Below are 12,976 nucleotides of genomic sequence, written 5' to 3'. Positions count from 1 at the left end.
ATATGTTCTTCAGAGGTTTGATTCGCATATAAAAAATATATAAAATAAATAAAATAAAATAAAAATAAGTAAAATATTTAAAAACGTGTATAAACAGTGTGTTTATGTTACTATTTCAATCTATTTGTTTTTGTGGGATGTTTTTGAGAAAGTGTCAATTAGAATCACGCCACACGAGCGACCTGCTTTTCAATCAAGCATCTCATCTCATTACTTACATTCGCAAGAAAAGGATGCCAGCCGGTCTGTAATTAATTAGCACAAAGTGATAAGCACGTGAATGACTATGGACTGTGAAACAACCCCCTGCTGTTTCCGAGAATCCTCCATTGGCTCTTTTATTTTGACGGTAAATTACCTTCACGTCACGGGTGGATGTTAGTGTATGATGGAAATGTTTGTATTTTTTATTTATTATTCTTTCCATACATTATTATGCTGTATTTTTTGCTCCTTTCTAGGATCCCATACTGAGCGGTCTCTCCCCCCAGAGAGGACCTAAAGCAGGAGGCTCGTCTGTCACCATCAAAGGTCGTCGCCTCAAGACTGGCCACTCAAGTGATGTTAGTGTTTTCATTGGAGGAATACCATGTATGGTGTAAGTGTCAGACCGCCGTTATCCATGTAGCACCATTTTGTCCTCTATTTTTTCATATATTACATATGACTTTTGGTTTAAGAGAGTGACTGTTGAAATGTCTTTGTTTAGGATAAGCATAGAGGATGATCAGATCTGCTGTTTAACCCGAGCCAGTAACCGAACTGGCGAGCACAGCGTCGTGGTGCGTTTTGGAGGGGCTGAACGCCATCTACTGGGCGCTGTTTATCACTACATGTCCAACCCCAATATTTCGTGGGCTGCACCATCCAAAAGCTTTCTCAGGTGCTTCTCATTCCTTCAAAAAAAAAAAAAGACATTTGGAAATGTTTTGAATGTTGTTGGTGTTATTGCTTTTGAATGAAACGATAGAGCTCCATTGCAATTTGTAGTTATTTGTTTAATATCAACGCAGTGTCAGTCACCAGTAATGGATATATTTTTTTTGCGTTTACATCATAAGAACCAATTTGTGGCCATGGATGGAAGGTATGGAACTAAATTTGGGAAAAATGTCCCTTGGATGACACGTCATAAATGAATCTGTAAAGTATTTATCTTTTTGTTTTTGTTTTAATTGTTTATTTTTCGCTGGCAGCGGAGGAAGAATCATCAGCGTGTCCGGTCAAAACCTGGATGTGGTTCAAGACCCTAAAATTCGGGTCACCCTCAGCCCGCCAGATTTTCTTCCTCCCAGGAGGAGACGGAGCATCAGTTGGCTGAGAGGACGAGATGAGCAGATGCCACTCAAGCGAAGACGAAGGATCATCCCGGATGCCGACTGCTCTCAAGGCTCACTTTGCCATGTCAAGCAGGTTCATATATAGCACCAAAAATCCACCTTTTCTTTTCCACAAATCAATATTTATTGTATTCTTTTTTCCTTCTGTCCCACCGCTCTACCAGTATGAGTCTCGGTGTATAGTGAACAGCTCCTCCCTCATCTTGTGCCCGACGCCGGCTGTGGGAATGGAGGCTCGGAGAGCCAGGGTCAAAGTTCATTTCTTGCTGGACAGTCTTCAGTTTGACTTCAACAATGTGGGCAATGAAGCATTCAGTTATGAACCCAACCCAAAGCTGTACATGCTGAACCGCAATGACCCTGACAAACCATACCACCACAAACCTGGCAGCATCATCTCTGTTGAGGTGTGTGGTGACGGACATGATTTATGAAATGTTAATTCACCTAGATGCCCAATATCACATTTATTATTGCAATTTATTATTTTGTTTTTAATAATGCCCTATTGAATTGAGCTATCATTTTTATGGTGTAAACTGATTTGTCTCAAATTCACTCATATAATTGTAAAAATAAGTTAACCCATTAATAAACAAAGGTATAACACATTTTTAATAACGATCACACACATGCAAAAAATACATTCATAAATATTTTAAAGGACAACTAACGTCACTTTTTTGTTTCCTAACTTACATTAGAGAAACGTTTTATAGCATCTAAAATACCCAAAACACGCAGTATGATATTTTTAGTCAAATGCAAAACACCAATAAAAATGACTTAAAGTGTCTAAAAAGTACTTCCATTTGAAACCGGAAGTGGCCGGTTTCAGAAGGTCCCGCCCCCATGTTCGTGGTGTCACGGCAAGACATCTTGCCTTGCTCGAGAATCAAAACAATGGCTTTAAATTCGGAGAATATACTTTCTTGTTACTCATCCAATTATGAATATGATTCAAATAGTTCTGATGAAGAAAGCATACATGTTTGCAATCGATTAAAGAATTTATTCTGTGTCATTTTGAGGCATCAGGGGTGGGAAGTGTCGCACCCAAAAAAGGCAGAAAATGGCGACAGAGCCGTGTAAGGAATTAATCAGCCCGTTTCCACGGGCTGATTAATTCCTTACATGGAGCTTTGTCGCCCTCTTCTGCCTGTTTTTGGTCCTACCGACGTTTTCAGACCTAAGTACAGAAAAATGCATTGACGTGATGGAAGGACTGCTACAATGAGTCCTTTTTTCGGTCGGGCGTTCCTTCAGTGACGTAGGGTGAGGACTCGTCACCAACTCAAAAACAAGACTTCCGGAATATTCAGCACTAGTCTTAAAACGTAAAGTATAGCTATATGCGGTGGAATCTTTGTAAAATACGCTCACTAGAAGTCATTTGAAGCCATTTTACAAATTATGGACACAACTTGTCCGGAGACGTCAGTTGTCCTTTAAAAATACAGTAAATTGATTTAGTTGATGACAATAAAACAAAACTGTGCAGTTTTTTTGTATGTGTGTGACTTTCCAGGCATATTTTTCACAATCATTTCCCCCAGGGAGAGAATCTGGACCTGGCCATCTACAAACATGAGGTCCAGGCCCGGATCGGGGATGGCGTATGCTCAGTGAAGACCCTGACTCATAACCATTTGTACTGTGAACCACCGGCCAAGCAGCCATCTGTAGGCACTAGCCAGAAAACGGAAGTCATGGATAGTCTGCCTGAGTTCACAGTGAGTAAATAAAGACCAAAAATATACATATACTATGATGGTACATGAACTTTATTATTATTATTATTATTATTATTATTATTATTATTATTATTATTATTATTATTATTATTATTATTCAGAAAACCGGATATTCTAGAGAAAAAAGGGCTAATTTGTTTAATTTTTGTTTGTAAAAAAATGTTTGACCAATGCAATTTTCGGGGTCCAGTCATACTAGACATTCCATAACCTAAAGTCCCCAATATTTTGGACTTTGAATTTGTAATGCTCTTGTGGAGCATTGGACATGCTGGACAAGTGGTCCTGTGTGACTGGGCCGTAAGCATTCTATCTTTCTTTGTGTCTTCCAGGTGAAAATGGGCAACATGAACTTTTCGTTGGGTAGGGTTCAGTATGACAGCAATAGCCTGTCCATATTCCCCTTGGAGGCCCAAGTGGGAGTCGGGGTGGGAGCCTCTATAGTCGCCCTCATTGTGCTCATAATTGTCCTCATTTATAGGTAAAAAAAAGTGGAATGTTGTTTACTACTTCCATCCATGCTTTTCTTTGTGTCGTGATTATATTTGTCAATTGCCAGGAAGAAGAGCAAACAAGCCATGAGGGACTACAAAAAAGTCCAGATCCAATTGGAGAATCTGGAGACCAGTGTGCGAGACCGCTGCAAGAAGGAGTTCACAGGTATTTTAATTTATTTTATTTTATTTCTTTTTTTCTTTCTTTTTTCTTTTTTCCTTCTTTCTATTTTTCTTTTATTTCTTTCTTCATTTATTTTTGTATTTTGTTTTAGTCGTATTTTATTTTTAGTTATTTCTTTATTTTATTAGTATTTTAGTTTTATTTTGTTTTTTTAAACAGCCTGTTATTTTATTTTTTATGTATTTATTTATTTATTAGCATCCGGGTATTTATTTTTTTTTTAATCTCAATTTTTTGTTTCACTCCAATCAGACTTGATGACTGAAATGATGGACATGTCCAGTGATTTGGTGGGATCAGGTATTCCCTTCCTGGAATACAAGGCATATGCAGAGCGCATTTTCTTCCCTGGCCACCAGGAATCACCACTTAGACAAGATTTGGATGTTCCGGAAAGCCGCAGGCAGACTGTGGAGCAAGGGCTTGTTCAGCTGTCTAATCTGCTGAACAGTAAACTGTTTCTCACCAAGGTTAGACATAAACAGCCCTGTCGTGTTTGTATTTTTGTTTTTACTGCAAATATTCAACATTTGGCGTTCTCTCTACAACAAAATGGCAAAACCACTTAACTATCCCTAAAATTCTAAATATCTATAATGCCGTATTTTCCGCAAAATAAAGCCCTTTGGAGTGTCTGGCGCACCTTCAATGAAGGCCCTATTCATATATACTATACTATACTATACCTATACTATACTATACTATACTATACTATACTATACTATACTATATATACTAGTGCAGCGTGTTCTACCAGAAACAAATTCCTTGTGTGTTCTACATACTTGGCAATAAAGATGATTCTGATTCTGATTCTGATATAGGGCACATAGCATTTTCTGGCGTATGGTATGGAATCTATAATAGTGGCTTAGCTTGTATTATGGATCCACTAGATGAAGCTGCGCTACAGGCAATACAATACAATACAATACAGCTTTGTTGATAGTGCACTTTCTGCCTTGTTGTTGTAGTTCATTCACACACTAGAGGCCCAGCAGACATTTTCCCCAAGGGACCGGGCCTATGTGGCCTCTCTGTTGACTGTGGCCCTACATGGTAAATTGGAGTATTTCACCGACATCCTGAAGACTCTACTTAATGACCTGGTGGAACAGTATGTGGCCAAAAACCCAAAGCTGATGTTGAGGAGGTCTGTAGTTGTCATTTTTGTTTCTTAATAAGATATTGTTTCCTAATGATTGATGTACTGTATACTTTTTTTCTGTATGTATTTATTTATTTTTACATGTGCTTTTATCTCCCCGCTAGAACTGAATCTGTGGTTGAGAAGCTATTGACAAACTGGATGTCCATTTGCCTGTTCAACTTCCTGCGGGTATGTAGCATGTAGTCTGCGTGTTATGTTAGATGATTCAAATCAAATTGCTACCTTTTACTTTTGAGCACATGCATTATGATATTACAGTAAAGTCTCGTTATATCGATATTCTCGGGAGTCAGAAAAAATATCGATAGAACCGGACTATCGATATATCCGATCCTGCGGCATGTAAATTTTCTCCTTGCGTTCATAGAAATAGTATCGTAATAAGCAGTACTATCGATATAACCGATATCGATATAACGAGACTTTACTGCATTATCTTACTGAATGGTCAGAAATACTTTTTATTCTGTATAATCATTGAATGCGTCTGGAATCAATCCTCTGGTGGTCTGACATTGTTGACCTTCCATAATAATTCCTGGGCAGGAATCAGCAGGGGAGTCATTCTACATGCTGTTCCGGGCAATAAAGCACCAGGTGGACAAGGGACCCGTGGATGCTGTGACAGGAAAAGCCAAGTACACGTTGAATGATAACCGGCTGCTGCGAGAGGATGTCGAGTACCGTAGCTTGGTCAGAGAGCAACTTCAAGCATAATTATGATGCAGTGTTAAATTCCAATTCTTTGAAGAAATGTTGCGCTTTGCTTCAATTGAGGCTCATTGGACATGTCATGATAATGGGTCTGTTTTCATTACAGCCGTGCCTGGTGTTATTGTTGCAGTTTATCTGTCAAGTGTCAAAATTTCAAATACTGTATCTTACTTTGACATGGTGCACATGTATTTTTTTTTTTCTTTCTCACTCATGCCCAAAATTCTATTCTATCAATGTAGACCCTCAATGTTGTCATGCCAGCTGCTGCTGCCAGTGGAGGAGCGTTGACCCAGACGGTGCAGGCCAAGGTCCTGGACTGTGACACCATCACCCAAGTCAAGGAGAAACTTTTGGACCAAACTTGGAAGGGGACATCTGTCTCCTCAAGGCCACATGCTGACTCCTTACATCTTGGTAAGACTTGTGTGCATCATTAGCCTAAAAGCATGGTTGCCCTAATAATAATAATAATAATGATAATAATGGTAATAATGATAATAATGATAATAACGATAATAACGATAATAATGATAATAATGATAATAACGATAATAATGATAATAATAATAATGATAATAATAATAATAGTAGTAGTAATAATAGTAATAATAATAGTAGTACTAGTAGTTATAATAGTAATAGTAATAATAAGAGTAATAATAGTAATAATAACAACAATAATAATAATAACAACAATGATAATAATACTACTACTAATAATAATAATAATAATAGTAATAGTAATGTAATTAGAGTAATAATAATATTAATAACAATTATAAGAGTAATAATAGTAATAATAATAGTAATAATAGAAATACTAAGTCAGTGAACAAGAAAAACAATCTATCTATAATATTATATATATATATAATAAATATAATATACAATTTTATATATATATATATATTATATATTAAATATTAAATATAATAAATTTTATAAAAAAAAAATAATAGATTTGGTGCAAATGGAACAAAAAATTATATATATATATATATATATATATATATATATATCTCATTGAACAGACTAATGTAACGTGATGACTATTTTTCATCCAGAATGGCGCTCGGGAGTCGCAGGTCACTTAATCCTATCAGATGAGGACCTGACATCAATTGTGCAGGGCTTGTGGAAGCGCCTCAATACACTGCAACACTACAAGGTCAGTCTCAATCACACATGCATCGTGTAAATGTACATCAGCCTAACATGCTCCAACTGAATCCACCTGGGCACAATTGCTGGAAATAGACTCGTAAATAAACATGTAGATGTTTTTATCTCCTTGTCTATTCTATACGCTGAAAAATGGTGTGGTTTTTTTTTTCCCTGCGGTGGTGCAGGTGCCTGATGGAGCCACTGTTGCCCTCATCCCAAGAAGCACTAAAATTCTCCTTCATGACAGCCATGATTACATGCCTGGAGAAAGTCAGTTTGTTTCTGCACACTAACAGTATTTTTGGTATCAATATAAACATAGGATGTGGATTTAAAAAACAAAATAAATAATAATAATAACAATAATGATGACAAATTACCACAGGAGGTCGCTATTTGACTGTATAAATAATTTATGTTGGACACATTGCCTTTCAACATTGTTCTACATTAAATTGGCAAGAGCTATACGTTTTGGAACTTTTCCAATTTTTTTTAAGTCAATGTAGCTGCTCCATCTGTTGTAAATGCAAATTAAAGGATATTTGCGTGCATGTATTTTATCTCTGTGATTTTTTTTTTTTTTTTCGTCTCTCATCAGAGACGCCAATGCTGGATGATGGCGAGGAAGGAGGCATTAAATTGTGGCATTTGGTGAAAGCCACCGAAGAGTCGGAATTGCCCAAACACAGAAGAGGCAGCATGAGGGAGAAGGGCGGCGAGCGAGCCAAAGCCATCCCCGAAATTTACCTTACCCGTCTTCTTTCCATGAAGGTAACACAGAGTTAAATTTCACACATGAATCAGCATCCAGGTGTGCACTCTATGAGCTCAACTGTATGCAAAAATGTGATGCAGTCCAACGGTTTTAAATCTATTTTCAAGCATCTCTTGTTGACTTTTGTTGTCTTAAGTTTGGAAATCATTACACTTTTTTAAAGGTTGTCAATTATACCCCCCCCCTTCACACTCATCTATTTGTCTTACTCATCTCTTCGTCAGGGCACACTACAAAAGTTTGTGGATGATTTATTCACGGCCATCCTGAGCACTAGTCGTCCCGTCCCTCTGGCTGTTAAATATTTTTTTGACTTGTTGGATGAGCAAGCCCTGCAGCACAACATCAGTGACTCGGAGACTATCCATATTTGGAAAACAAACAGGTAACACGGGCTCGTCAAAAAAAAACACATAAAAATAAAATACAATAATAAACAAATATGTACATCACATACATACCGTATTTACGATACATATATACACACACACATATATGCATGCATGGATGCATGCACGGATTCATGCATGGGTGCATGCGTGCACAGACGCATGTGTGCATGCATACATGGAGGCATGCATGCCTCCATGCACGGATGCACTCATGCATGGATGCATGCACACATACATACATGCATGCATGCACACACATCTGTGAATGCATGCATCCGTGCATGCATGTGCGCATACATACATACATGCACACATGTATGCGTGCATGCACATGTGCATGCGTGCATGCATCCGTGCATGCGTGCATGCATCCGTGCATGTGTGCATACATCTGTGCATGCATGCGTGCATACATCCGTGCATGCATGTGTGCATGCATGCGTGCATACATCCGTGCATGCATGCATACATACATGCATGCATGCGTGCATACATCCGTGCATGCATGCGCGCATACATACATGCATACACGCGTGCATACATCCGTGCATGCATGCGCGCATACATACATGCATACACACGTGCATGGGTGCGTGCGTGCGTGCATACATGCATACACACACACATACATACATACATACACACCAAATACATATACAGTATACACACAAATATATGAATACACGCACAAATACAAACAAGCAGAAATACACACTTACACACACAAATAAATAAATAATCATAAATGACTTTGAATTTTTCTAATGCACCATTGCAATAGTAGCATAACTACTGACAAATAAGTGTCTGTCGGCATGTTGAATAAATAAATGAAGCCAAATTGACTCCTCTCTTTTTATACTCTGTACAGTTTACCGAACTCGTTTCTTTCTGGTTCGTTTTTCTTTTGATTTGATTTGAGTCCATGCATGCGATTGTCTCACCAAACAGCTTACCGCTGCGATTTTGGATCAACCTCTTGAAAAATCCGCAATTCATCTTCAACGTGCAGACCTCAGACCACGTGGACGCGGTGCTCTTTGTCATCGCTCAGACTTTTATGGACTCGTGCACAATTGCTGACCACAAACTTGGACGGGTGAGTCGAGCGTCGTCAGGCAATATGAAACTGCTGTAGAGAGCGTTCTAAAAGCACTACCCCGGCGTGTCGCTGCAAGTATTGCATTTTCGACGGCTACGTGATTAGATACTCTTGCGCAGTCTGATGCAGCCAATTTTTGGTTCTTTGTATATGCCAACATATTTGTGTGTGCTGCTCTAATATTACATTTGAAAAGCAAACTTCAAAAGATGATTAATCATTTGATGTTCATGACTGTACCTAAGAATCATTTGATTTTTTTTAAATCAAAACCCACCAGTAGCCTGTTGTTACCTACCTGAATGTTTCCTCGGGAAACAATCTGTCTTCCTTTCACAGGATTCCCCCATCAACAAGTTGCTCTACGCCAGAGACATCCCGCGCTACAAACAGATGGTAGAGAGGTAGGAACTGTTGGGCGGGCAGTCAGCCCACTCACCCCGGGCACTTTGTTACGGAGGAGAGGGAGGCTTTGGACAATCTGTCTGGGCCAGACAGTTAGTAGACGAGGCCTGCGAGGCCTTATTGAATGCAAGTGCTTGAAAGTAACTCAAATACATTAATCGACAAACCTCATCACAGTATTTTTTATTTTTGCATAAACTAAGAGCCGCTTTCTGCTTTCTCCAGGTACTACGCCGACATCCGTCAAACCATCTCAGCCAGTGACCAGGAGATGAACTCGGCCCTGGCGGAGCTCTCTCGTGTATGTTACCTTTTTCACGTCTTCCCATGTTGGAAAATGTTCCTCTTGCTTAGAACCGTTTAATCATTCATGACGCTTTCTTTTTGCGATGGATGCTGAGTTTAAAAATCAATTATGAATGGAAACCAATGCGACTCCGTTAGCCCAGCCCACCTCTTACTACCCTTCATGATGTTTCATCTCTGTTTTTACCCGTCAAAACGCAGAACTATGCCGGGGAGGTCAACTTCCTGGTGGCTTTGCATGAGCTGTACAAGTACATCAACAAGTATTATGATCAAGTGAGTGTCATTTGCCCAGTGTGACAGTTGCGTGTACACTGTGTTTAATATTTGCTGTACATTTTAACTCATTCACTGCCAGACGATGTTCAAAAATGTGCCAGGGTTTTTGTCATTTTCACTCAAATTGCAGGACTCACAAAATATTGACTTTTAGGACTACATCAACATTCAATTCAGTGTAAGAATCCTTACACACTTTTATCAGAAAAAAAGAGTTAATTTGTAAGTTATTTGGGTCTTGAGTTATCTGAGCTTGAAATGGGGGTGGCTGTACAGAATACAATACAATACAATACAATACAATACAATACATAGATATTTGTTTGCATAGGGCTTTAAGAACAGCTGAAGCTGTAATAAAGCACTAACATGGACAAAAGGCAAGTGCTGCCCCCTCGTGGAAGGGAAAAAACATTGCTAGAGGTCTGACCAGCGCTTTATCGGCACCCAAGAAAAAAACAAAACCCGAAGAAACTCGGGAATGGCGCACCATGTCATGCTTTTCAATTCTTGAATAAATTGGGGAATGGCAGTGAATGAGTTCAGTACGTTTTCATAATAATGTAAAAATAAGTTGATTCCTTTGTATTCATTTATGTCTTTTTTTGTATTTATTTATGTCTTTATTTTATTTAAATACTTTACATGTCTGTCACGACAGCAGCCGGCTTGTTCAAAGCCATTTTTTTATAGTATCAGAGAACATAATTTTATTAGCATTTGTTAATGCATCAACGCTAATTTAGGCCCACAAAATATTGAAAATGACATTTCAGCAGATATTCTCAAATATCTTTGTGTAGACTCTTAAGATAATATTGTCGATTTCTTTTCATTTGACCATTTTTGTCTAATCCAAAAAGATCATCACAGCGCTGGAGGAAGACTGCACGGCTCAGAAGATGCAACTCGGATACAGGCTGCAGCAGATTGCCGCCGCCGTCGAGAACAAAGTCACAGATCTATGACCCAATACCCAGATGCGTTTTCCTTTTAAACCATGAAGACTTTGAAGGGAAATGATGCCATCACGTGGAAAGTAGAACTATTTTATACCCTAACAAAAAAAAAAAAGAAAAAAAAGGGAGGATCGGGGGTGCATTTCAGAAAGGGAAACGAGATGGAAGGATGTTTGCTTACCTCACTGGATCTTGATGGAAAAACCTAGACAGAACATTCCTAAAAAAAATGTACAAAGTACATGCATTAGTCCACATGGGAGTATCAGTAGATGAAGAAACGGGCGTAATGCAGGAGTTACTTGACTTGAAACGGCTCTCACAAATGTCTTACAAAAAAAAAAAACTTCGGTTGTTCTTTCAAATTATCCTTGATTCAATGGGGATCCACATACCGAAAATACTCTAGTAATATCACAATTTGTAACTCACAGAAACACTAAATAACCCAACCAAATGTTCTTTTTTTTAATCAAACAAAACCTTATGAAATAACTTTTCACTCAAAAACTCATCCGTCCAACATGAAATATGTTTAAGACATTCCTTAGCTTTCCTATTAGCGGACATCAGTACAAACAAGATAAATAGTTTTTAAAAAAAGCAGCTCTTTTTTTTTACACGACCAAAAATAGTTTCAATTAGATGTCATTGGCAGTTGTCTTAAAAGAACATTTTGAATATGTGCTTTTAATTGTGCTGTCGGTTCATTTATTTGCGACGAGGCCGACGGCTATGAAAGCTATTGCTGTTAGCATCCCGACGTTAGCATTTAGCACCTCCGGGCCAAAACGCAGGCTCACTGAGCCACCACTGAAGCTTTTGTTCATCAATCAAGTTCTTTGAAACAGTATTTTTCCTCAAACTTAAGAGTATGATGAAAAATGTGAGTAAAACCTGTCTCCCCTGACGAGCCATTTGCCTGATTTTAAGTGGGTTCATGAAGGTACGTTTGATCCTCTGTGGATTGTTTTGCCTTGAAACTTTTTATTTATTGTTTATTTATTTTATAGCTTACGATGGTAAATGTTTTGCTGCGGAGGTTAATGGTATTTTATTTTGCTTTACAAAGCAACTAATGTTTATTTTAAACCTTTGGTTGTTTTAAGAAGTGGGCTCTTGGTTTGACTTCAACAAAAACGTTTTTTTTTTAAATGTGGTACTGACTATTTTTGCAAGCCCTCACTCTGTACATAGACGTTCATTTTGCTTGTAGCTTGCGTGTGGATTCGGTCACTTAATTGCAAGTGTTTTTTTTGTTTTCATTTTTTTGTAGATGCACCTAACAATGGCTGAACATGTCACAATAAACTGTTCCTAGTTCTAAAAATGGTTTGACTTCTTCGAACCTATTGTGAGACATCAGATCAATACAAGAGTTGTTTACTTCCTTATTCATAACCTCAGTTGATATTTTAACCCGATACAAATGACGACGTTCTTCCTCACCGTTTCATTCCAAATGACCAAATCCCATCATCCAAATTTGGATGTGCTTTATCTCACTCATTCTATTCTTGTACGCAATAACAGCAGCTAGTTGCCAGGCTACAATGTGCCACCAAATGATTGACATCCGAGTTGTAAATAGTCTGACTTCCGTATGTCCGCTTTTAGCAAACTGTGCCGCGGGCCGCATCGCCAGAAAGAGATGCGAGACTGTTAGAACTTAGTTAAAAGTAATTCTTTTGCCCTCAGGGACCCGAAATGTCATCACAATGTGCAATGCAGACAACTCCGTGTTGACGCGTATGCGTTTGCGTTTTATAGCAATGTCAATCAGCAGGATGAGAAGAAAAAAAAAGGTATTTTTGTGTTGCTTGACAGTCAGCTCTTATCCAGTCTGCTTTGGATGAGTGAGTTGGAAAAGAGACATTTGACCTCACTTCCATTGGTTCTCGGTTGGTAATGCAAAAAAAAAAAAAAAAAAA

The 12,976-nt window shown here is 38.3% G+C and overlaps 1 protein-coding gene across 1 annotated transcript in view; it reads left to right on the top strand.

Annotated features, from left to right (window-relative positions):
• plxnb1a (plexin b1a) overlaps nt 1-12,406 on the top strand; it is a 48,105-nt gene extending 35,699 nt beyond the window's left edge. Inside the window, exons 19-39 of the mRNA XM_089010919.1 lie at nt 462-598; nt 710-883; nt 1,197-1,413; nt 1,505-1,747; nt 2,897-3,073; nt 3,427-3,575; nt 3,654-3,754; nt 4,025-4,242; nt 4,747-4,925; nt 5,045-5,111; nt 5,490-5,636; nt 5,900-6,074; nt 6,725-6,828; nt 7,010-7,094; nt 7,426-7,598; nt 7,827-7,987; nt 8,946-9,093; nt 9,436-9,500; nt 9,727-9,802; nt 10,009-10,083; nt 10,950-12,406. Coding sequence (XP_088867045.1) covers nt 462-598; nt 710-883; nt 1,197-1,413; nt 1,505-1,747; nt 2,897-3,073; nt 3,427-3,575; nt 3,654-3,754; nt 4,025-4,242; nt 4,747-4,925; nt 5,045-5,111; nt 5,490-5,636; nt 5,900-6,074; nt 6,725-6,828; nt 7,010-7,094; nt 7,426-7,598; nt 7,827-7,987; nt 8,946-9,093; nt 9,436-9,500; nt 9,727-9,802; nt 10,009-10,083; nt 10,950-11,054 — 2,976 coding nt within the window. The 3' untranslated portion in view covers nt 11,055-12,406. The remainder of the gene's footprint in view (nt 1-461; nt 599-709; nt 884-1,196; nt 1,414-1,504; nt 1,748-2,896; nt 3,074-3,426; nt 3,576-3,653; nt 3,755-4,024; nt 4,243-4,746; nt 4,926-5,044; nt 5,112-5,489; nt 5,637-5,899; nt 6,075-6,724; nt 6,829-7,009; nt 7,095-7,425; nt 7,599-7,826; nt 7,988-8,945; nt 9,094-9,435; nt 9,501-9,726; nt 9,803-10,008; nt 10,084-10,949) is intronic.
• The last annotated feature ends 570 nt before the right edge of the window (nt 12,407-12,976 follow it).

This window comes from Hippocampus bargibanti, linkage group LG01 (assembly GCF_051943395.1).
Source record: "Hippocampus bargibanti isolate YZ-2025 linkage group LG01, ASM5194339v1, whole genome shotgun sequence".
Lineage (NCBI taxonomy): Eukaryota > Metazoa > Chordata > Actinopteri > Syngnathiformes > Syngnathidae > Hippocampus > Hippocampus bargibanti.
Note: the sequence above shows the minus strand (reverse complement) of the source record. Positions and strands in the feature narration are given on the sequence as shown.